Below are 23,254 nucleotides of genomic sequence, written 5' to 3'. Positions count from 1 at the left end.
TTTTTTTTTTCCAACTTGAGGACTACATTTCTTTCTGTGCAACCTTCTGGGGCCACATGCCAGTGGTGGTTGGCAAGGCCAGAAACAAGTCAGTGAAGCAACTAATGTTCATTTTAATTGGTACTATAGGCATGTTTCTACATACAGTGGTACCTCTGGTTGCGAACGGTATCCGTTCTGGAGGCCCGTTTGCAACATGAAAAGAGAGCAACCTGAAGCGCCGTATCTGCACAGGTGCGTGGCGTGATTTGGCGCTTGTGCACATGCGCGAAGCGCGATTGGCAAAACCCGGAAGTAACCCTTTCCGGTACTTTCAGGTCGCCGCAGGATGTAACCTGAAATAACGTAACATGAAGCAAACGTAACCTGAGGTTTGACTGTATTTTCACAGCCCTCTCTAACCTATGTCCAGGCAATGGCATGTTCCATCCACGAAAAAATGCTCAAGGAGGGTGCATGGCAGGACCAGTGAGGGGCTGTGAAGAGAGGAGGTGTGAAGCCTGGTCCTGAGGACCAGACAAAGAGGCCTGGGCAAAAGGCCTGGGCAATCACCTAGAGCAGGCATCCCCAAACTCGGCCCTCCTGCTGTTTTGGAACTACAATTCCCATCATCCCTGACCACTGGTCCTGTTAGCTAGGGATGATGGGAGTTGTAGTCCCAAAACATCTGGAGGGCCGAGTTTGGGGATGCCTGACCTAGAGGGACTACAGGCATCTTCATGGCACCATGTCTATGACGTAACAAAATATGCACAGATTTGGATATATGTGTCTTCACCTTTACTCCTGGGATGCGGCTGTTTGACTAAGGTCAAACACCAGGATGGTCCCGTGTGTGTGTCCTATTCAACCTCAGTAAGTCAGGTCATACTGCATCTGTGATTGTATAGGTTGCCAGATAGCCTTGGATTATCAGCTTCAGCTTCTGTTTTTTCTGGCTGCTCCATGGCTCCAGTTGAGTGTTTGCTCCCTTAGGCTCCTTGATAATGTTTCCATTTTAGTGCTTCCAGCTTGACTTTGAAGTTAACCTGTCCGCTGAATCATCCAGGGGACAGGCTTGTCCCTGAACTGTTGGCAGACAGTTTCACTCCTCAGGGTGTCTTTTCCACTGGAATGGCTGGAATGCAACTTTCAGGTGGAGAGTGTTTGGATTTCTGTGTAAAGCAGCAAATAGCTGGAGAATGGTCCTGGGAGGATTTGCTGTCAGTCTAGTACTTGTAATTTTCCACAGGCATGTTCTGTATTCTGCATGCATCTGTCACATGAACTGGCAGAGTCCCTGACATTGTCTGCAAGTTCCCCGTGACTGACTGCTGTTGAAAGTTTTTATTTTATAGCATTGGTGCATTCCCCGCCACATCTGAAAAGTTGCACCAGAAACGGCCATAGTTTGGTGGTAGGTCATATACTTGGAATGCAGATGATCCCAGATTCAATCCCTTGTGTCTCCAGTTAGGACTGGGGAGGTTGCTGCCAGGCAGTGTAGACAAGATGACACTGCACTAGATAGGCCAGTGATCCGGCTTACTGCAAGGCAATTTCCTCTGTTCCTACGTGATGGTCAGAATTGTCTTTGGCAATCCCAATATCCAGCCCCACCCCCAGACAATATCTAAACTCCAGAGCTATTTTCACTGAAGGCTTGTCCTGCTGCCTCTGCAGGACTCTGCATTTTAGTTGGCAAATCAACTGGAAAGATGCTTCATAGGCAGGATTATTTCCAGTACACAAAACTCTTGGCTTCATTGAGAGCCATTATATTTTTAGGCGGAGACAAATGATTATAGATGCATAGAATAATATAACCATGAGGCTCAAAGGAACTCCTCTGAATAGGAACTTGTCCAAAGCTCGGGGAGGAACAAGGAAAAAATATAGTTGTGCCATGCGACAGATAGTTTCCTTGACATCTGGTGGATTTAACAACCGCCTTTACTGATTGAAGGCTAAACTAGGCATGACATTAATAGTGCAAATGCAAAAATGTGTGAATGCCATTAATGGTCAGGAATCAGGATTTTTGTTGTTGTTATGTGAAGAGTAGCAGAGAGGAAACTTAAGCAGCCCCAGGTCCATGGAAAGTGCAGAGGAGAAGTTCAACTCTTTATCTTTCTTTCACAATCTTGTCGAGATTGCTTCTCCAAAGCTGCTTTTTGCATTTTAAGGGAATCCTCCAATGGCGCCTCTTTTTTTTTTTTCTTTTTTTGCTTCTGCATTCAGTTTGTGCCATGCGGTGTAATCTTGATGACATTAGGTTATCCATCTGGGGTGGGTGGATGTGTTGGGTTCCTCTTCCACCTTGCAATCCTGAGATTCTAAATACCACTCAGCAGTAAATGTTTGTTTTTGCGCCAGGTTGCAAGATGATCAGTGTAGTACTTAGGCAAATGAAAATCAAACGGCACGGTAATAATGAGATCCTCAAATAGTGGAAATCAATTTAGCTAACTGATAGTGGAAATCAATTTGCCATCCTTTTCATTTTGACTATCACATCCTGAGAAATATGATTGCAGGGAGATAATTGCTGTAGGAAGCCAGGCCCTTATGTGCATAGAACATAGGAGCATGTAATTACTTGCTGAGAATTAAATAGCAGCATGAATGATGCAGTGAATAATAATCTAAGACTTAACAACAGTATACCAAAAGCATGGCTACTAGGCTATAATGGTAACGACAAGTACAGGATGTTTTTCTGGCATACATCTCTTTGTCCAAAAAGACAAGATTTGTGTTGCCTTGTTTAAAATGGAATGTCACTGGAAGTTTCCCCTCCTTCTCTTTCTCTCTCTCTTAACTCTGCCCCTTCACTGTGACAGCTGTGTAATCGGGGTTGGGACCATGGCACATGTGGAGGAGGTGCTAATGCCCAACAAAGGGCAGACCCTGTCCCAAAGCTGCTTTCTGTTGGAGAGTAAAGACTCCACATGTGGTGGTGAGGATTCTCCTATACAGTTGGACAAATGATTTTTGTTGGGACTGTGGCATAGGAGGAAAGCTTTGCCTCCTGCCTTATCACTTATCATGGGCCCTGCGTGAGTTAAAGAAAGAGATAAGCAACTTCTACTGACGCATCTCATGCAGTTTGGCCCTGTGTTGATTAACGAGGTGCCATGTACTCAAGTAATCATTAAATATAATTAAACATGCAGATTTCCAAATGTGGGACCTTTTGAGATAAGGAAGGAAAGGGCAGGAAGGAAAGGAAACTTTACAATTTAATGAGCAAAAGCTCGTCAGCATTGCTTAAAGCAAAATGGCTAACTAGTAGACTTCCAGATTTTGCTGGATTTCAGTTCCCGCCATCCCTGTCCATTGACAAAGCCAGGCACCCCCCGACTCGGACCTCCAGATGTTTTGAGACTACAACTCCCATCATCCCTGACCACTGGTCCTGTGAGCTAGGGATGATGGGAGTTGTAGTCACAAAACATCTAGAGGGCCAAGTTTGGGGATACCTGGACTAAGCCAAGCTGGAATCCAACAACATCTGGAGAGCCACTCCTGTTTGAAACCAGGTGTCCATCTTTAACAAATTCTTCATTCCACCAAAACACAGTAAACACTCTTAGCAGAAATATGTTTGGCCTAGAGTACCACAGCTTCATCACAGACACTCCAGTAATGTCCGATTCCAGCTGCTCTCAGCACCTTCCAGCATGGCCAATGGTCAGGAATTATAGTAGTTGTGAGCCAGCAATATTTGGAGGGTCACAGGTTCCCCACTTGGCTACTGATGGAACATTTAAGACTTTCCTTAATTTGGTCCTCTCTATTTTCAGTGGAGCTTCTTTCAGTGCAGGCTACACTATTGCAGCAGCACATGGAATATGCATTGCCTTCTTCAGTTACAAGAATTAAATATGCGTGGTGATAACATTGCCAGTGATTTAATAACGGCACTTATCCTATCCTTGTCCTATGGCTGTAGTACTGCTGCGGTTACATTTTTCCACCAACCAGCTTGTCTTCAGCGGATCTGTGCTAATTGATGTGTGCACAGCTATTATGCGTGTGTGTTGATCCTTCTTAATAAACACTGACTAAGGTATGAATGGAAGCAATTGATGGGGGGGGGGGAATTGCTCCAGGTGCAGCCAAGGTAATTGGCCCAGAGAACTGTGACCATGTGGTTGCAACATCCAAAGGCAAACATTCCTCAAATAACTGGGTCAACACTTCAGGCATTGCCTGACTGCAAAGCTTTCGTCAGGATGACCTCAGACCGGCTGAAGCACAGTGGGCCTACGCATACTTTTCAAGTGGGAGCATGGTTTGACATACACATACATAATAAGCGTTTGTTAACAACAAAGTGGGGATCACCACAGTAGTTACAAAGGCTTATGTGAATGCTTATGGGGGTAATTTCAGATGAGATCTGAGTGCTTTAGAAAGGGACTTAAGCAATCTCGCTTTCAGATAAGGCTCAACACGTTTTTCTGTGTTTGCTTTACAACCCTCTTGCAAGCAGCAGAAGCATGGCTTCAAGTCTGGCTACATAAACAAATTAACTCCTTTGAGGCTATGACGTATTTCTTGCATTTTAAACCTGGGGCCCCATCTCAGAAACAGCTATCCACTTTTCACAGATACTTACACCAGTAATAACTACTTTCAGGATGAATTCAGTGATGAATTTAGAGATAGGCTACAACCATCTTTAAACACACACACACACTGCTAAACTGTTGCTAAACTACATGGCCTATCAACCCTGAGCATTGGCCACGGCCTTCTCGGTAGTGGCGCCCGCCCTTGTGGAACGCCCTCCCACCAGATGTCAAAGAGAAGAACAACTACCAGACTTTTAGAAGACATCTGAAGGCAGCCCTCTTTTGGGAAGCTTTTAATGTTTAACAGACTACTGTATTTTAATACTTTGTTGGAAGCCGCTCAGAGTGGCTGGGGAGGCCCAGCCAGATGGGCGAGGTATAAATAATAAATTGTTGTTGTTGTTGTTGTTGTTGTGGTTGATGCTGATGAAGTTCTCCACCTCTGGCTGAAAGGGTCCTACTATAGGTTGTGCATTCGCTCAGGGGACATGTACCTAAGGGCACACGTCTTCTGTCATCTAATCTGTTTCCCCATTTGGGTCCCCACAGATTCCCTTGGCTCCTGATGCTCAGCAGAATCATGAGGGCCTGTCTGCCTGCACAGCTCCCAGGCCTTTGTTTTGGCTGGGCTTTTGGTCCCACTTAAAAGGCTCTGAGACAGAGGTGGTAATGGAACAACTCTCTGTCAAGCAGATGGATAGATGAGATTAGCTTCCAGTTGCACATCATTAGAGCGTCCTGCTTGAGTAATGGAATAGGTTGAATGTTCTAGCGTATGTCATTATGAGTATTGTATTTATGTCATTTATGAAACGTTCATATCCTACCTTTCAAGCCGTAGATCCACAAAAAGCAGGAAACAAAAAGAGAGCAAAAAACTAGAATTCAGAAAGTATTAAAACTGCAATACAGCACAGCACAAAATGCTACAGTACACCCTGGATGTTGCACCAGGTATAAGGGCTACTTCGGTGTTTGAATGTGGAGTTTCCTATACAACGTAAATTAAGGTGGGGCAATATTCCTTCTCCATGCTGTTCCAATGAAGCCTAGCAATGGGGACTCCCTGTCTTGATCTAATCAACTACAAGGCAGACAGTCCCTATCTCTAGCCTTTATTTTCTGGGGGAGGGGAGGAACAGGCCCATATACCTAGACTTCCATTATGCTCTGTTCTCAATTACAAGCACCATACATTTCAGAGACTATAGACACTTCTTATATATCGTTCATGAGACTATTCACAATACTCGGCAATCACTAATCGGCAATGAATCAGAAAGTCCATTGTAACACAGAGAAAGCCTCTTTGCTAGAGCCAATTGCAAACCACATGGGCATTCCAGACCATTGTTTCCTCGTGTCCATTAATAACTTTTGACAGGGAGAGAAGCTTGCAAGTGTGGGTTTTCAAATGCAGGTCCAGTTGAGAGTGGCACTGATCCCCATTTCCCTTTTGAGTCTTCCATTGTTCGGTAAAAGATTCCTGCATTGCAGGGGGTTGGGCTAAATGATCCCTTATGGTCCCTTCCAACTCTACAATCCTATGATTTACAAAATTCTCCACTTGGAAGCCCCCTAAGGGCTGGGTCATGCAGGCAGCAAACAGACCATCACCTCTGGGAGTGCACCAGGTCACCACCAGGTCACAATTCTCTGATAACTGCAGCTAGTTTAACAACCAACAATAAGGGAATATTGGAGCAATGCTGAAAGTATCAGATACTTTTTAACTACAGGTCACGCCAGCTAAGAGATGCTGTAATTTTCCGTGTTGGGGAATTACTTTCTCCTAGTTCAGAGGCTCATCACTTTATGATCCTGCACTTCCAATCCCCTGGCATTAAAGCTTCTTATTGACAGTGCCATAAACCCACGATATAGCCAGCAACAAACTGAAATACTGTAAAATAGGTAGCAAATTTATCTTTAGCAAAATATTGCACTCAAATCAGATCCATAGAAGCTTTCCCAGCCAATAACAATCTCCTTGCTGGAGAAGTGTCCAGCAGTCTTTCGGCAGCCTCCTGCTATTGCAATAATTAAATTGATTATTATTAAATCTATTAAATGTGTCCTATTTATTGTCAACAGCTTACATGTACACTGCCAGATCCATTCTGCAGCTTAGGAAAAGCAGTGAAAACGAGGCCAGCAGTCGCAGTATGCTAAACAGGACTAGGAACCACAAACCACCCAGGCTGTTAGTTGAGATTAATTTTTTCCCATCGAAATCAATGGAACTTCACTTAGCTGTGTCACTGCTTTGTCACATTTATTTCAATGGGGTCAAAGCACAGCTAAATTATTCTGCATCCAAACCATGTTAGTTTGAGGCCATTACTTGCAAGTAGGCCCACTGATTCCAGGGGGGATTTATTTCCACACAAACACAAAAAAACATAGCCTAAGCCAAAGGACACTTAATGTGGAAACAAATTGCTTTCCGATCAGTGGGACTTGTTTACATGTAACGGGGTCTGATCCAAAAGAAACAAGAACAAAATCATAACTAAGATCCCTTGAGAGCAAATGTTTGGGACATTAGTCATGACTCTCTTTAAGTTGCTGGTTTGGACTGCTGGTGTCCTGGCAGACTTATCTGGAAGCAATACATTCTTCTGGAATTAATGGGTCTTACTTCTATGTAAACATTTTCAGATTGGGGATCTACTGGTGTAAACTCAGTGCTTTGGCTTAAATGGATATTTGGCTTGCAGAAGCATCAGTCCTCAGGCCTTTGAAAAGAGCTGTTGCATATGAAGCACGATTTGTGACATGACACAGACAGACCAGTTGGATGAAGCTATGTGTAGATACATTTATTCTAGGTGCTTTGTAACAACAAAAACCACCACCACCACAGACACACCTCAGAGTGATTTGCTGGGGCTAGCAGGAGCTTGCACCTCTGCCAGTGGTATATTTAGGTACCTGTCTTGCATCTACTTGGGGGGTTAACTGAGTCTAACCACAATACTGGCAAATCACCATTACCAGTTAAGCCTTGATTACTACATTGTCTCCTATAAGCACCTGTCATTGTTACCACCCATTGATCTATGCAATCCTAAGCATATTTTACTGAGAAGTAAATCTTGCTGTGTTTTACAGAGCTTATCCCCCAATAAATGTGGTTAGAATTGGAACATTACAGAAAATCAAGCCATAAAAAATAACCTGGAAATGTGGTCTTGCATGCAAAAGCTGTTAGTCTTAATACTTCTATGGTAACCATGAACCTTGCAGAGGGGGCTACTTCTACTGTACAGCACTGATCCTGCTGGCATATTTGGTCAGCACAGAGGTTCAGTGCAACACCGTGTTAGGCAGGCGCCACTGGTTTCAACCCCATACATTTCTACGAAATAATAGTGGGGCTGGGAGAAACATTAGCGAGCCACTTCTGGTCCGTGATGGGCCAGCAGTCTAACTCAGCATGTCTTGGGTTCATGCGATTACCCCGAGGAAGGCACGCAGCTAATGCAAACCATCGCTACGCTGGTGCACAGGCCGTATTGCAAGGCCAGTGAGGATGCTGAAGTCTCGGAAATAAATTGCCCTGCGCCTCCTTCCTTTGTAGCTTTATTTGGGGACGGAGGGAGGAGCACTTCCTGTGCTTCTGGGTCAGTTAGTCCCAGCAACAGCCTGGGAAGCTTCCGGACGCAGACATGTCCTAACTGTACTGTAGGCCGTAGTGCAAAGCGAGAACCTGAACCACCCCTCATCTCAGGGACACGGCCTGCCAACTGCAGGTGCCAAGAGTTTCAAAGTGTCTTTGATCTGCCGGCCGTAGCCTTTGTTCAGATAACAGCAGGGCTGCCGCGTTCTCGAATCGTAAGGGGGCAGGGGCTTTAAAACGAGGGGCGCGTCCGTCCCTTCCAAATGGGGACACGGCGTGGTTTCCTCGCTGCAGGGAGTCCACGGTGGGAGCTCATTAAAGCGCCCTTCCCCCTCCTCCACCACGAGAAAGGGAAGTGAGCTCGAGCGCCCCCTAGTCGCCGATTCCACACTTAAACTACAGGAGCTTAGGGACGACCGCCCCGTCGGAGGCTATTAACCCTTTGCTTTCTCTCTCTCTCTCTCCTGTGAGTTTGTGGAGCAGAGACGTCAGAGGGATGCAGGCGAGGCGCAGGCGGCGGGGAAAGCCCTGCCTGCAATAGCTGTCGCTTTCCTTTTCGGAAGCGCTTAGGTGCCAGGATCTGCGGGCGGGGGGTGGGGGCGCCGGCTCCAACCTCCACACGCCCCTCCGTTGGCCGGGCTGGGAGGAAAAGGCTGCCAGTCTCCGCGCAGCTTGCCTCCTTTCCTGCGCAAGCGACATGTGTGCAGCAGGAGCCCGGCTGTCTCCCGCCGCTGCTATATAGAGGAAAAGGGGGGAAGTGGAGCGGACGGCTGGGCGGGCGGGAAGGGAAGCGGAGAGGAACTCGGCCGGACGCCGCCTGATGCTGCCGTCGCCGTCCAGCGCAAATCTGACGCGGGGATAAAGCAGAAGAGGCAGGCGGGCAGGAGGGCGATGTCTCCCCGCATTGCCTTTGGCCTGCCCCCTCCTTAAGCCTTCAAGCTTACAGTGAGACGATACCCATCCCCCACCTACCCAACTCCTCAACCCATTTCAGCTCAAGTGGCCCGTGCATCTGGGGGGGTCGCCTGGCTGATTCTTCCTACAATGATCCACGACGGTTAAAAAAGCAAAACAAAACACCAGATTGCCTCCACATCCCCCATCCCCATCCTTGAACCCTTAGCCAGCGTTCCCAGACCACATCAGAGGTGGGGAACACAAGAAAGCCAGCGTGGGGAAGTGGTTCGAGTGTCAGGCTATGAAATTGAGAGACCAGGGTTCAAATCCCCACTGGGCCGTGGAGCTCACCGAGTGAGCTTCGGGCCAGTCACTGCCTCTCAGCCTAACCTGCCTCGCAGGGTTGTTGTAGAGCGGGCCAGGACAGAACCATGTACCACCTTTGGAGCAGAGGTGGGGTATATAAATGCAATTAAACAAGCAAGCAAGAGAATGGCCAATGGCCCATCTAGTCCAGTGTTTCTGTCCTCACAGTGGCCAACCAGATACCAGTGGGAAACCCTGCAAACTGAGATGTTGCTGGGCTGCAAATCTGTCTTGATGGTTTTTAACATCGCATGTAAATAGTTTGCTGTGAAGGGCTGGCAAAAGATCTTAATGATAACAAGAATGGCAAATGTTCAGGAGCCCGGCTGCCTCTACTCCTCCTATTCTTCTTCTTCCCATAATCTTATGGCCACTGGCTAGGGCTGGAGAGAACTGATGTCCAACCATACCTGGAGGGCACAGACAGGGACATTAAAGAAGTCACGCGGGCATTTCGGGATCGCAGACGCAGGCTCCTCCTCCCTCTGTGTTTTCTTCCCTCCTTCCTTCCCAAATTGTGTTTTGATTCAAGTCTCCTGCTGCATCAATTAAAAGAGACCGGCATTTCTAGTTGCCGCGCTGGGTGTGTGTTTGTGTGTGGGCATGTTTCTCTCTGTGTGTGTACACATACAGTATATATATAATAAGCAAGTGTTGACTTCAGTCAGTCTCAGGGTTTATGTTGCAACAACGTGGCTCTTGTTGAACTTTAGTTCTCTGGTATGTAAATCACCTTTAATACGAGGTTCATAAACTGGGCAGCCAGATCAGCTCGTTTCCTTTATTTCATCGCCCGCCTCCCTGCAAGCTGACGGAGAGCCGGACGGCCCAAAGAAGGAGACGCTTTTTGGTTGGGAATTACAATACAACAAAGCCCGAGGATTTAGAACAGGGTTGCCGAAACGGCGGCTCCTGGCACTTGTGGTGGGATCTTGAGGAGCAGGCAGAGAGGAAGAGACAAACACCATGAGAGGGAAAGAAGAAAAGTCTTCGCTGAAAGGTTGGTCGAATTAACATTATATATATATTTTCCGCGGTGGGAAACTTTCACAACAACAAGGGAAGGAAGAGAGCGCTTGAATCTCGAGTTGAGATGGACACTTTTAGATTGTCCCTCTCTTTAAATAGTCCTATCAGATGCGGCTGGAGATAAGGGCTAGAGGCTCAATTGTTTTTTGGGTGCGCTGATAAGCTTAGCTCCGAGGCAATCTCCCCTGAAAGAGCAGGAGGAGGGGGAGTGGATGGACAGAGCTGTGTAAAAACCATGGTTTTGTATGCTAGAGGCTTAAGTCTTACGGGAAAACTGCCTGTAGGTCATTCCTTGGCAAATCCATAGGAATGTTGCCTTGAACTCGCTTTGCTTGTGCGGGCTTCCCTGAAAGGTGGCTTGTCAAAGAGGACGAAGGAGTGGAACAATGGCTTGGATGTCTCAGTGCAACTTAAATGTTTGAGGGAGGTGGTTTTTGCGGAGTGGGGGCAGGTATTACAGCAGGGCTTCTTTCCAAGTGCATCCTTCCAAGGATGTAGTGAATACCATGGGATGTGTTCTCCCAAGGCCATTCGTGCATCAAAGCTCGGTATTGGCTGGCAGACCGCAGAAGCTCTCCAGGGATTCTGACAATTCCTCCCCAAACCCAACCCTACCGAGAGATGCTGCGGGGACGGAATCTGGGACCTTCTGAATGCAAATCTTGCGCTCTTGGTAGAGAAGGCTCACCAGAGCAGCTGGCTTGCTTCACCCAGACACCTGCCACAGGACTAATGTTGTGGGAGCACAAATGATGCTGAAGAATGTGGTGCTATGAGGATGAGAACGACCTTGGCTGGCTCAGTGACATTAGATGAGAAGCATCGTGGCTCATGCTGAGAACGCAGAATCTGGCTCCGGGTTCGATTCCTGGCATTTCCTACGAATGTAAAAAGCGCCCTTCCACCTCCGGCCACTGGCCTAGATCTAACCCGCCATCCATTTTCCCAGATTGGGGGAGCAGATGCCTATGCAAAGCCCCCACGGGGGGGCAAGCAGGGCCTGAGGAGGACGACAGCGATCCCAGCAACTGGTATCCGGAGGCGAGCTGCCTCCAACAGGGGAGGCAGAAGAGCTCAGCCATCGTGGCTAACGACCTCTAGTGAACTGGCCAAAACACCATCCCAGTTGGCAGGCATTTCCGGTTAAGCAGATCACATGGGCAGATTGACCGGGGGTCCCAAGCGGAGACCATGAGTCTGACCATATATATAAAAGCAGCTTCCTGTGTGGTCAAGCAGGCGAAAAGTGGCCAAGGCGGGGGGGGGGCACACAGAGGAGACTCTTCGGCATCATGTGCCACCTGATCGCTAGAGCAACATACGTGAATGAAGCCGCGAATGAATGGGGCTCCAAGGCTGAGTCTTGCAGCGGCTGCGGAGGAGCAGTTTCGCCGGGTTCAGGCAAGGAGGAGCCAAAGCGGGGACTTGAGCGCATGCGCGTTGCCGGAAGTCCCCAGGCGCCGCCGGCCCTTCGAGCTGCTGGCGATGCGAGGCTCGTAAAGTTTGCGAGAAAGGCTGTGTGTCGCCGGGGGCTCCCGGGAGCTGCCCTGCCGCTGCTGGCGGAGGAAAAGGCCGCGGGGAGACACGTGTAATGGAAAGGAGCGGAGGAAGCTGTAGTTCAGGGTTGAGTTCCCCGGGGGATCTCGTTATTATTATTATTGTTAATAATCAAAGCTGCGGTGTTATAAAGGAGGAATAAAGCAGGACTGGTCCCCGGCTTTTTCCTACAGCCCGAATTCTTGAAGGATTCGAGTCGAAAGGTTTTGTATGAGTGTTTTTTTAAAAAATAAAAAATAAATCAACGGATTAGCCAAAAGGCAACTTTTGCAGTCTTGCGTCAGCAAAGTCAACTGGCAGCCCGTGGGAGTCGCACAGGCCCGAGGCGCTTCCGCCCAGCCCTTTTGTTGGGGTGTTAATTCTAGATCCGGCGTGGAAGAGCCCTACTCGCCCGCCCCGCTTCCAACTCGTGCTTTCTGTTTAGGATTTTTGGGTTCTGCAAACCATCCGCCCCAGCTTTGAAGCAGGACAGTCGGGGAAAACAATGTTGTAGTGGGCGCGCAGAGGCGTGCGCAGGCAATCGTGCGCGAGCCGGAGGAGCTAGGAAAAGGGAAGGACGGAGGCGGGGCTTATGCAGAAAGTCCAATAAAAATCAAAACCGCTGAAAACTGAGCAGCGTTCAGGGACCAAGAAATAGTGGATTCCAGGGATCCAGTTGGTATCAATCAATTTAGTGTGTTCGATCCCCGAGAGTAGGGAGAGCAGGGGAACGATGATGGGAAGGCTACTACTTAAAAAATAATAATGAGCTAAATAAGCAGGCGAGCTCTTGATCAGAAGCTTGCCTCTCTCCCAGTGCCCAAAGGTGAATTATTATTATTATTATTATTATTATTATTATTATTATTATTATTTTATTTTATTATTTTGTGGGTGGGTCTTGAATTGATTCGTGTTGCATTTATCAGTGGGGTGGAATGTAACAACAATCGGGTCGGAAGGCAGTGCCCCCCTCTCGCCGCGACGTGGGAGGTGGTCTCGGCCCCAAGCTCGCCGCTCGCTCTCCGCGCCCCGTTCCCCTCCCCGCAATATGTTATGACTGCCGTCCGTTGCGTGCCGCCGCCGGTGCTTCAGGTCACCGGTGGGCGGCGTCCCGGCCAACTCCATTCATAAACACGCCTCACGTGTTCCGCAACGCTGCTGCGGAGACGGGCATAAATAAATAAACGGGCCATCCGGGCACAGAGTGTTCTCAAACAATTGTGCAAATGAAGAAAAAGAAATCGTTGCAGCCTGAGTCAGCTCCCACCCCCCCTTCCTCTTTCTCTCCCCGTTGCTTTTGTAAATGTGGAGATTTCCATCATCTCATTCCATGAGATGGCATTTCTCTTTCGTTTTTAAACATTATTATTACGCACGCACACGCGCCCAATATTTTTAAGGCGCTTTCAGCAATATCCCGGCCAATCGGTTTCTGGGGTCTCGCCTGGAAGGGGCGCTTGTTTGTGGGATTGAGGAAGCAGCGGCAGGAAACAAGAGTGTCCCCCCCCCCAAGTCACTCCCTGCGGAAAGGCCATTGCTTATCGGCCTTCACCCCAGACCTCAGAGGTTCTCCTTTAGATCCTCTCTGGGGGGCTCTCTCCGGTTCCCTTTGCTTCACATACTTGGAGCTCGGGGTGGGGAGGCTGCCATAAACTTAACATCTGCAGATGTGAGACGGAGAAGGAACCGCCGGTGTTGTAGGGAACGGAAAAGACCGGAGCTGTTCTGGCCGGGATCTGGGTAAGGAAGTCCTGCGCAGCGCCAGGGACCTTTACAGCTCTGCTTGCGTCTCTCTCCCTTCCTTGCGTTCGGGCTGCTTGCAGGGGAAGGGAGAGAGACTCTCTCTCCTCCCTGCTATGAGGCTTCGATGAGCTCCTGCTTGACTGGCAGCCGCCCCCGGACGCCTCCCTTCGGCCCAGGATTCCTTTGGAGCCGCGTGGTTGGAGCCTCCCGGCGCTTGCCAGCCAAGGCAGCCCCTGGACAGCCCCGTCCCGCCGCTCTCTGGCGATTAATAAATACCATCTGGTAAAAGCAGGAACCGTGTGACTCCAGCGGTTTCTGTTTCGCAGTCTGAACGGCAGTGGAGTTGCTTTGAGGTGGTTTTATAAAGAAAAGGGCAAGGGAGGGTGGAAACAGACAGAAGAAGTTCAGAGACTCCTCAAAAGCAGCCCTGTCTGCTCTCTGCGGCTCAGATCCGCAAGGCGTATTTTCTCAAGAGTAGGAAAAGTTTCTGCCTGCCTTGATGGAGGAATCCAGAGGCACAGGACCTTCCGACCCAATGGGATTCCTTCTTTGCTCTCATTGCCTTAGATTAAGGAGATTTCTTCCTATGTAGGTGTGCCATAAATAGCTAATGTTGGAGGGAATGCCGCCAGATTAATGCTAAGGAGGAGGGCAGGGCTGAACGTCTAAGGATGCCCCGGCCTGCCTGGGAGTCACAGCTCTCGGGAAACCCCGATGTCTAATTCTGTGTGTGTGTTTGTGTGTGTGGATTAGCTGTGGTTGTCCACTGATTCACAGAACATCTAAATATGTTCAAGGACACCCTTGGATACTGCTTTATATAATAACTGTACGGATACTATATAAAAAAGTAAGTTTCCGGGGGCTAAGTAAGGTCGCGAAGGGCATCCCTCTCGGTGTGGATTTAACCATAATAGATTAAAAATGGAAATTCCACGTCCAGGGGCTGTACCTTCCGATTATCAGGTTGGGAGGGGGGAACGACCTGGAGATGGCTCTCCCAATCCCCCCCCCCCCGCGCCCTCGGCGCCTCTTGTGGGAGACAGGGCTGAGTGTCGCAACGGAAATGCCTTTGTTCTTATCTCTGGAACAAATCGATCCTTGGATGAGGTCCATCTCGGACCTGGGGGTGTCTGAAAAACCAATGCTATCCTATCCCGCGGCGGGTCTCTCTGTGGAAGTGTAAAGAGTGGCAAAAATGGGACTTCCTTTGCGTGTTATGGTGGCCTTGAGGAACAAGGCAGGTACATTTAAAGGACAAAAAAAAAAGGCTGCTGGCCAAGGCTAATTTAGCGCCTTCGAGGGTCAGCGACCTCCTGGGCACATCTCTTTAACTCACACGGGTGGGCGAGTGCGGGAGGAGACCCCAGAAGGACGAAGCAAGTGCCCTGAGCGCCTTGGCAAGGCAAAGAGCGGAGTTCTAATTCTGCCGTGCAATAAATCAGTACATAAAAATAAGGCTGGCATCTCTCTCCAAGGTTTGTTTGCAACCCCAGAGCTTTGTTACATTGTCTTTCCCTCTCTAGAACTGCTGCCAATTAATCCCACTGCAATTTGCTGAGGGTGAAAAAGGATAAAAGGGGGGGCTGGTGCGTGGTAGCTGGCGGGCTTCTTCCTCTCCAGCCGGCTTGCGAGACTCCTTTCTAACGTCAAGGGAGGGGAATATGTCATGGGGAAGGGAAGGGCCGGGCGCCAGGCCTGCATGTCTCCCGGCAGCTCCGGGCGCCTGGGGCGGAGGGAGAGCGAGACTCTTCCTCATTGTTCCCCTCTGGCTCCGCCCCTCCTTCCTCTCCGCCTGGACTGTCGCCGAGGCCGCGCCTATATAAAGCCCCGGGGCGAGCGGCGGAGCGGCAGACGCGAGCTGACTCAACAGGGTGAACGATCTTGACACTGCGCGCTTTACCCCCGCTGCTAATTCCCTAACTCGGAAGCAGAGCAAGCAAGCAAGCAAGCAGCTAGGTGCCTGGAAAGGCGCTCGCGCATCCACTCTCTACCCCTCGCGCATCTGCTTGGATTATTATTCCTCCCAGCACTGAGAAACCTAGAAAGTCCGCAATGACGGTCAAAGCCGAAGCTTCGGGATCCACGCTAACTTATTCCAAGATGAGAGGGATGGTGGCAATATTGATCGGTGAGTGGGAACGACGAGGAGGAGATAGCGATAGAGAAAAAGAGCATAAAACAGCGTGCGCCCTCCTGATTGTAACCGTGTAGTAGAAGTGAGGCTCTCTGGTTGCATTCAAGGGATGGAGAGGGCGTGTGTGTGCATTAATTAAAGGAAAGGAAAGAAAATGGGGAATTAATCTGTAACAACCCCCTTCTCTCTTGTGATTGTTTGCAGCTTTCATGAAACAGAGACGAATGGGGCTGAATGACTTCATTCAGAAGATAGCCACCAACTCCTACGCATGCAAACAGTAAGTATTTTTTGTGGGTTGTGTTTTTTTCTTACTCTCTTCTGCAGAAATTGCCTGGGAAATGCATGGAACTTTGTTAACAGAAAATGAGAAATTATATAATTCCTTTCAGTGAGAGATTGTTGAAATTATTTTTTTGCAGTTTTATGTTAAATTGAAAAAAATGTTCACAGTATCATGCATGCTTACTCATATGTAAATTTCAGTAAGTTCAGTGGGACTTGCACTCCTAAGTCTACTTACTAGAAAGTAACTTTAGTTTAGTGACACCTGTGTGGTAGAAACGGGTGTCTGCAATCCTATATGCACTTTGGAATAGATCTTATTGGGCTCACTTTTGAGTAGATACACCTTATGCAAAAAAAAAAAAAAAAAAGACCAGCAATAGAGTAGATGCTGTAAAAAATTAGGAAACAGAATATAATTTTCTAGATTTAAAAATATCACAAGTTCTGAGTTAATTGCATTCAGCTAAGTTTTACTGTTTGGCTGAAGAATAGAAAACTGGAGAAAGGCACCTAGTTTAGATTTCCTGATCCCTCATTCCCTCCTCTGACCTTTAATTACAGAGGAAACTTAAGTCTCTTTGCTCAGAATGGTTTGTTCCTGTCTCCGGTTTCATCTTAGCCCTGAAACCTAGTCAGTCAGTTGTTTTTAGCAGCCTGCCAACCTGAAACTTTCCAGCTAGAATGTTACCATGCCCCCTGGTGGTGAAATGTTTTTAATGTTCTGTACCTTGTTCAGCTGCACTAATTATCCTGGCTTTAATCTCTTGCAGCCCTGAAGTTCAATCTATTTTGAAGATCTCCCAGCCTCAAGAGCCTGAACTTATGAATGCCAATCCTTCTCCTCCAGTAAGTAGCTTCTATAATGCACAGCCTATCTTGAGAAGACTTTAATGTGACAGTAATAGCAACAGGTTTTAAAGATAGATGTTCTGTCCGTTGGTAATCTGGCATGGGTTTTTCCATTCAGGACACATTGTAGTAATGCAACTTGGAAAGAAGTGTTTTGCAATAAAGATTTAGCATTTCCCTCTAGAGCAGATAAAACTCTTATTTTTAAATTGACATAGTCTTTCAAGCATATTATTTCCCCCATAGAAGAATGCAATGCAATTTATTGTGTTTTTTTAAAAAAGTAATAATCTGCACCCAAGTATTTCAGTACAAATGTTTGATTTTTCTCTATTTTTTTTTTGTTCACTGCAGCCCAGTCCATCCCAGCAGATCAACCTTGGCCCTTCTTCTAACCCACATGCTAAACCATCAGATTTCCATTTCCTGAAGGTCATTGGAAAAGGCAGCTTTGGGAAGGTAAGCATACATATTCATTTGGTCAATGGGTCTGTAATATTAAGGGTATCAAAATACTTGGGAGTGCCAGGGGGATTTAATAAGAAGTGAACTGGTGACTATGAAGGGGTGTGAGGTGGAGTATTCTTGAAAAGCAAGGTTCCATTAAAATTTATGTAAGATAATTTGCTATATGGATCATACGGCACAAAGGGGAAATGAAGGCTGTATTGTCCCATTCCCTGCCTTAAGGCAGTGGCACCCACCCATTATGTGGCATTTTACTGCCAGTCCATTGAGTTGTTCAGGGTTGCTCTATAGCTGTGCCTCATGATAGCAGAAAGGACATAGCTGAGTTGTGACTTGATAGTTCCCTTGCATCATGATCACATCTAAACAAAGGGGGTGTCTTGGTTTATTTCAGGTTCTTCTTGCAAGGCACAAGGCAGAAGAGCACTTCTATGCAGTAAAAGTCCTCCAGAAGAAAGCAATCCTGAAAAAGAAGGAGGTACGTAACTGAATTATACCTATTTCACGAGAAATGCCAATCAGCAAACTAATTATAATAGTTCTACTGTTCTGCTGCTCAGTCAATGAATGGTTTCCTACTCCCCTTCCTCCTAGGAGAAACACATAATGTCTGAACGCAACGTCCTACTGAAGAACGTGAAGCACCCTTTCCTGGTGGGACTCCACTTCTCCTTCCAGACTGCAGACAAGCTGTATTTTGTTCTAGACTACATCAATGGTGGAGAGGTAAGCAGAAAGAATGCACAGAACCATAAGGGGTGTGTGTCCAAAGATACACAGGGCTTGATCCAAAGATTATTCAAACTCCTCAAACTCCTTCTTGCTGAAAACAAAGCCAGTCCTGCCATGTGTACAAATAAGGCAGTGTTTTCTTCCTATTAAGTATGAAGAGGAGTCTTGGGGAGGAGTTACTAGATTCAGGGTCTCCTGCTTGCCAGCCTCTCACAGCAGGAAGCAGCCAGCGGATTACTAGGCTATTTCCTACCATTGTTCTCTCTAGCTATATATATATAGAGAGAGAGAGAGAGAGCTTAATTAAATGCATTGTTTTGAATGGTTTTGGGATCACTAACAGATTTCTCCCCCTCCTTCCTTGTCTCCTGCAGTTGTTCTACCATCTCCAGAGGGAACGTTGCTTCCTGGAGCCAAGAGCTCGTTTTTATGCTGCTGAAATCGCCAGTGCACTGGGCTACCTGCATTCACTGAATATAGTTTACCGGTAAGCAGGGCAGATGGTTTGCACACGTGCATGGTTTCTGTGAAAACTGTGGGAAGTAGGCTGTAATTGTAATAAGGGGAGGCCAGGAACCTTGTGGAATGGGCTCCCAAGACACTGGCCCTGGGTACTGGGATCAGTGCAGCACAAAATTTTTAGATTCGCTTCCAGGTTATGGGTTAGAACCAGTAAATAATGAACATAGACTAAATCCTGTTGGTAAATGACCTTTAGAAAGCGCTTGGGGGCTATCCATCAAACCTGTTTGTTTTCAAAGGGACAACACCCCCCCCCTTAAAAAATATAAACCTGATAAAATCCCATTGCTTATAATAAACATAAGAGTTGAGAGCCATTGGCTTACCTGTGTATTTTCCTTCCTTTGCCCTAGGGACTTGAAGCCAGAGAACATTTTGCTGGATTCTCAAGGCCACATTGTCTTGACTGACTTTGGACTCTGCAAAGAGAACATAGAACACAATGGCACAACTTCCACATTTTGTGGCACTCCTGAGGTAGGTCTGGGTTCTGCTTTCTTTATCTACATGGCAGTGATGCATGTGCCCAAAGAGTGCACAGGGAAGAGGAATTTCCCAGATGGGACAAAAGGGCATGTTGTGTTGTTTAGGTGAAGCAGTCAGACAGGCTTTGATTGATGAGCCCTGCTGACAAAGCTGCAGTGGGTGGGGGAGGGAGAGAAAGGTCAGAGGTTACAAATGCAAGGCTTTAAGGGCAAAAAGAAAGTTACCTAGGGACTCCTGCAGAACAAAGTTCTACAGATGCAAAGATTGGTGTGGTCATCTGTCCACAAGTACAGCCCCCACTCAATCAGGTCACTAAGGTTATTTTTAAGTGGAACATTTAAAAGAATGCAGACTGGCTACTTTATTCTAATGTTTCCTATCTTTTTGTTTTCGATAGTACCTTGCCCCCGAAGTCCTTCACAAGCAACCCTATGACCGAACTGTTGACTGGTGGTGCCTTGGGGCTGTTTTGTACGAGATGCTTTATGGACTGGTAAGCAAAAATAGTGAGCAACTGGCTAATTGCAAACACAGACCAGTCATGTTTCCATCTGTAGTAGTTACCAGCATAAGAAAGAACTGAATCTTGGTCCCACTGAATTTATAAATGTTGTGAACTTCAGTTGGAGCCAATATTTTGCATGTGGATCTCTAACATGGTGCACATATTTGTGGCCATAGCTCAGTGATGGATCATCTGCTTTGCATGCAGAAGGTCTTGGGGTTCAGTCCCTGGCTGGGAATTATTCCCTACTTGAGAAACCCTGGAGAGCCATGTAGCCAATACTGACTTAGATGGACCATTGGTCTGACCCGATATAAGCAGTTGCCTTATGGGTGGGACATGAGAAAGGGAAAGATGTAGTTACAGGTGTCATAGCCATTCCAGTGCCTCAAGATGGGTATCAAACTAAGTGTATTGTGATATTAGGCAGTACAGTAAGTTAGACTCTTGGGACTAAAAATCTGTTTCCCCTTCTCTCTCTCCAGCCCCCTTTCTATAGCAGAAACACAGCAGAAATGTATGACAACATCTTGAACAAACCTCTGCAGCTGAAGCCAAATATTACCAACTCTGCGAGACACCTTTTGGAAGGTCTTCTGCAAAAGGACAGGACCAAGAGGCTGGGTGCAAAGGAGGACTTTGTAAGTATAATCCTGTGAGTTGTGAGGGGTGGGTGGGGGAGTTTCGGAAGTTGGCTAGACGATAACAGTCTTTTCCAATTACTCTTGCCTGAACTGATCTGATTTCCATTTCCTCAACAGATGGAGATTAAGAACCACATCTTCTTCTCCCTAATTAACTGGGATGATCTCATTAATAAGAAGATTACACCCCCTTTCAACCCAAATGTGGTAAGTGTTGTCTTCTAATTATGGGAGAGACTTTTCTATTTATACTGGGGTACCCAGGGGTTGAAGATAAAAATAATGACAGGCTAGGTTTTAGAAGGTTCTAGTGTGTTTTCAATGTGAAGCAATCGGGCAGGTGTCTTAATTTTTAAATCCCGCCTTGAGTTTATACATAAGTGGATGGAATTGCCTCATGCAGTTCAGGTATGAGGTGAGGCAATCAGGTCAGGTGAACTCTATGAGCTTGGAGGTGCATGTTGACCTGTGAGACCGCTGCAGCCAATCCCGATCAGTCTCCAGTCCAACACACACACACACACACCATTAGATTTCTAGTTTTTGTTTGAAACGAGTTCGAGGGGGTGATTCAGTTTTGTTTTTTGTAATTGCCTTCCCATGAAGTGCCTAGATTGGTTTTACTTGAAAAAACACACACACACAAGAAAACACGTAGGCCCCACTCCCAGTTAAGGAAACATTTGAACATTTCTTCCCAGTCCGACATTAACAACAGAACCCTCTTTGTTTTCTCACAGAGTGGCCCCAATGACCTGCGGCACTTTGACCCTGAGTTTACAGATGAGCCTGTCCCGAACTCCATTGGCCAGTCTTCAGACAGCATCCTCATCACTGCCAGCGTCAAGGAAGCTGCTGAAGCATTTCTGGGCTTCTCCTATGCCCCTCCCATGGATTCTTTCTTGTGAATTTCTATTATAGTGATCTGTTTGTACTTTTTCTTTTTTTTCTTTTTTTTCATTTAATAATGACCCTTCTGTTGGCCTTCTGTGTGAGCTGCCAGTTTGTCCGGTCACCTTCAAAAAGGAGAGGGAATTTTTTTTTTTTTTGCACATCTTCTCACTGTGTGGCAGCTTTGCAGCCTTAATTTCAACTGCGTTTTTATTTTATTTTTCTGGAAGCTTTTGTTGTCGTCGTTCCTGCCGTTCATTTGGAAGAGCACATTCTAACTACTTTTAAATGAACTTGCAAAAACATTTCAACTTCCAGTTCTTCCCACCCACCAAAGTGGTGCTATCGCCTTTAGAAGGAAAGAAGGAAGAAGCTACTGCTGCCATAGACTGCCATAGATTGTAAGCTTAAGAACAACATCCTGTGTGCATCCCCCTTTCCCCCCTTTTTTTGAGAGTTTGTTCTGAAAAGCCTAGCTTGAAGATCTTTCTGGATATGATGGGGATGATTTTACGAAAACGTGCCTTTTTTCCCCTGAGATCTTGTGAGCTCCAAAGCTTTTCCTGTCACAAGAGTGTTTCCTGATTCACACGTGTGTTTCTTTTGTGTGTATGTGCAAGTTTGCTATGAGGACAATGGTGTCAGTGTGGTATGCACATTTTTCAGATGGACTTTGTTCAGAAGCATCAGTGCGACACTTGCAGGACTCTACAATGGGGGCATTGCTTGTTCCTTCCATATTTGGAAGACAATAAATTAATATGTGTAGATTTTTTTAAAGAAAAAAAAATGTAAAAATTAATGATGATGGGCTTCAATGACTTAGTACCCATAATGCTTGAAGAAAGCATTGCTGCTATGGAAAAATATATATAAATATATATATATAAATATTTCTATTTTTAGAATGGGTTTCTAGGGACCAAAATGCCCCAGCTGCAGCCTATCAAAGCTGTTGGTTTATTTCATTATCATTTTTTTGTTCATCTGTAAAACTGGGCATTATTTATGGTTTGTATTTTTTTTCATTCCTGGTTGTATGTATTTGTAAAAAGACTTGTACAGTTGGTTGCAATAGTAGATGTATATTTAAAAAGGAAAAAAACCTTTAAAGGCTTATAATGTTATACCACTATTATAATGTACTTTACATGGTTATTATACAATATGTATAATTTTTGTGACCAAACCCATTGGTTTGCAGTAAAATCTTGGACAATATTTCTATAAATGCTGTCAGTTCTTCTTTTTATGAGATCAATACATCGTTTCTTCTGAACCACCTTTTCATTAGCATTTTCCTTCACAAGACAAGAAATGCGTATGTTTTTAAACATCCAAGGGTCAAAAAACTACTATAGAAAGAGTAGTCTTTTCAGTATTGTAAAGTAGGGCTATTTGATAAAATGCTTGCCAGTGAGAAAATCAAGGACATAAGAAAGTCCTGCTGGATCAGGCCAAAGGCTCATGTGGTTCAGTGTCCTGTTCTCACAGTGGCCAACCAGATCCTGGTGAGAAACCCCTCAAGCAGCCCAGCACATCCACCAACCCAGCTAAGCCTTGGTAATAGGCTAGTGAAAACTCCTATCACAGAAACCTGCTTTGCGCAGAATTTGTTGACGCTATCACAGCCATCCGGCCACCTCTGGCTGGCACTTTTTCTGATTGCCAGCTGTCAAATCAACTTGGTGGGTAGGCATTTTCAGGCTGCCAGTAGCACATGCATGCTGGGGACAGCAGACTAAAGCAGTGATTTCCAGAGTAGTATCTAGAAACATGTGTAGATGCTGTGCAAAATCAAAACCCCACTAGTGTGTTCCCTGGTGGTTGAACCCACTTGTTCATGTTACTGCGGTAACAGCATTCTTACTACGAGTGTGAATCTGGAAGTTGGAGCTGGAATCATGAACCACAGGGTCTAAAGCAGTTTGCTCCTCACCTGTCACTACACATAGTGCTAAACATGCCTGTTGCATC

The 23,254-nt window shown here is 46.5% G+C and overlaps 1 protein-coding gene across 3 annotated transcripts in view; it reads left to right on the top strand.

Annotated features, from left to right (window-relative positions):
- Positions 1-22,508, top strand: part of SGK1 (serum/glucocorticoid regulated kinase 1) — a 76,249-nt gene extending 53,741 nt beyond the window's left edge. The window contains exons 1-12 of one of the 3 annotated variants that reach the window (XM_083607807.1): positions 10,243-10,444; positions 16,097-16,172; positions 16,951-17,026; positions 17,384-17,488; positions 17,892-17,975; positions 18,092-18,223; positions 18,604-18,716; positions 19,105-19,228; positions 19,635-19,730; positions 20,228-20,383; positions 20,504-20,593; positions 21,127-22,508. In XM_083607807.1, the coding sequence (XP_083463933.1) occupies positions 10,411-10,444; positions 16,097-16,172; positions 16,951-17,026; positions 17,384-17,488; positions 17,892-17,975; positions 18,092-18,223; positions 18,604-18,716; positions 19,105-19,228; positions 19,635-19,730; positions 20,228-20,383; positions 20,504-20,593; positions 21,127-21,294 (1,254 nt within the window). In that variant the 5' untranslated portion in view covers positions 10,243-10,410 and the 3' untranslated portion in view covers positions 21,295-22,508. Of the gene's footprint in view, positions 1-10,242; positions 10,445-15,598; positions 15,887-16,096; positions 16,173-16,950; positions 17,027-17,383; positions 17,489-17,891; positions 17,976-18,091; positions 18,224-18,603; positions 18,717-19,104; positions 19,229-19,634; positions 19,731-20,227; positions 20,384-20,503; positions 20,594-21,126 lie in introns of those variants that run through there. The other 2 variants (XM_083607806.1, XM_083607808.1) reach the window with 2 other exon arrangements.
- Positions 22,509-23,254: the final 746 nt, after the last annotated feature.

This window comes from Podarcis filfolensis (assembly GCF_964270895.1).
Source record: "Podarcis filfolensis genome assembly, chromosome: 3".
Lineage (NCBI taxonomy): Eukaryota > Metazoa > Chordata > Lepidosauria > Squamata > Lacertidae > Podarcis > Podarcis filfolensis.
This window is presented reverse-complemented; position numbering and strand designations above follow the sequence as displayed.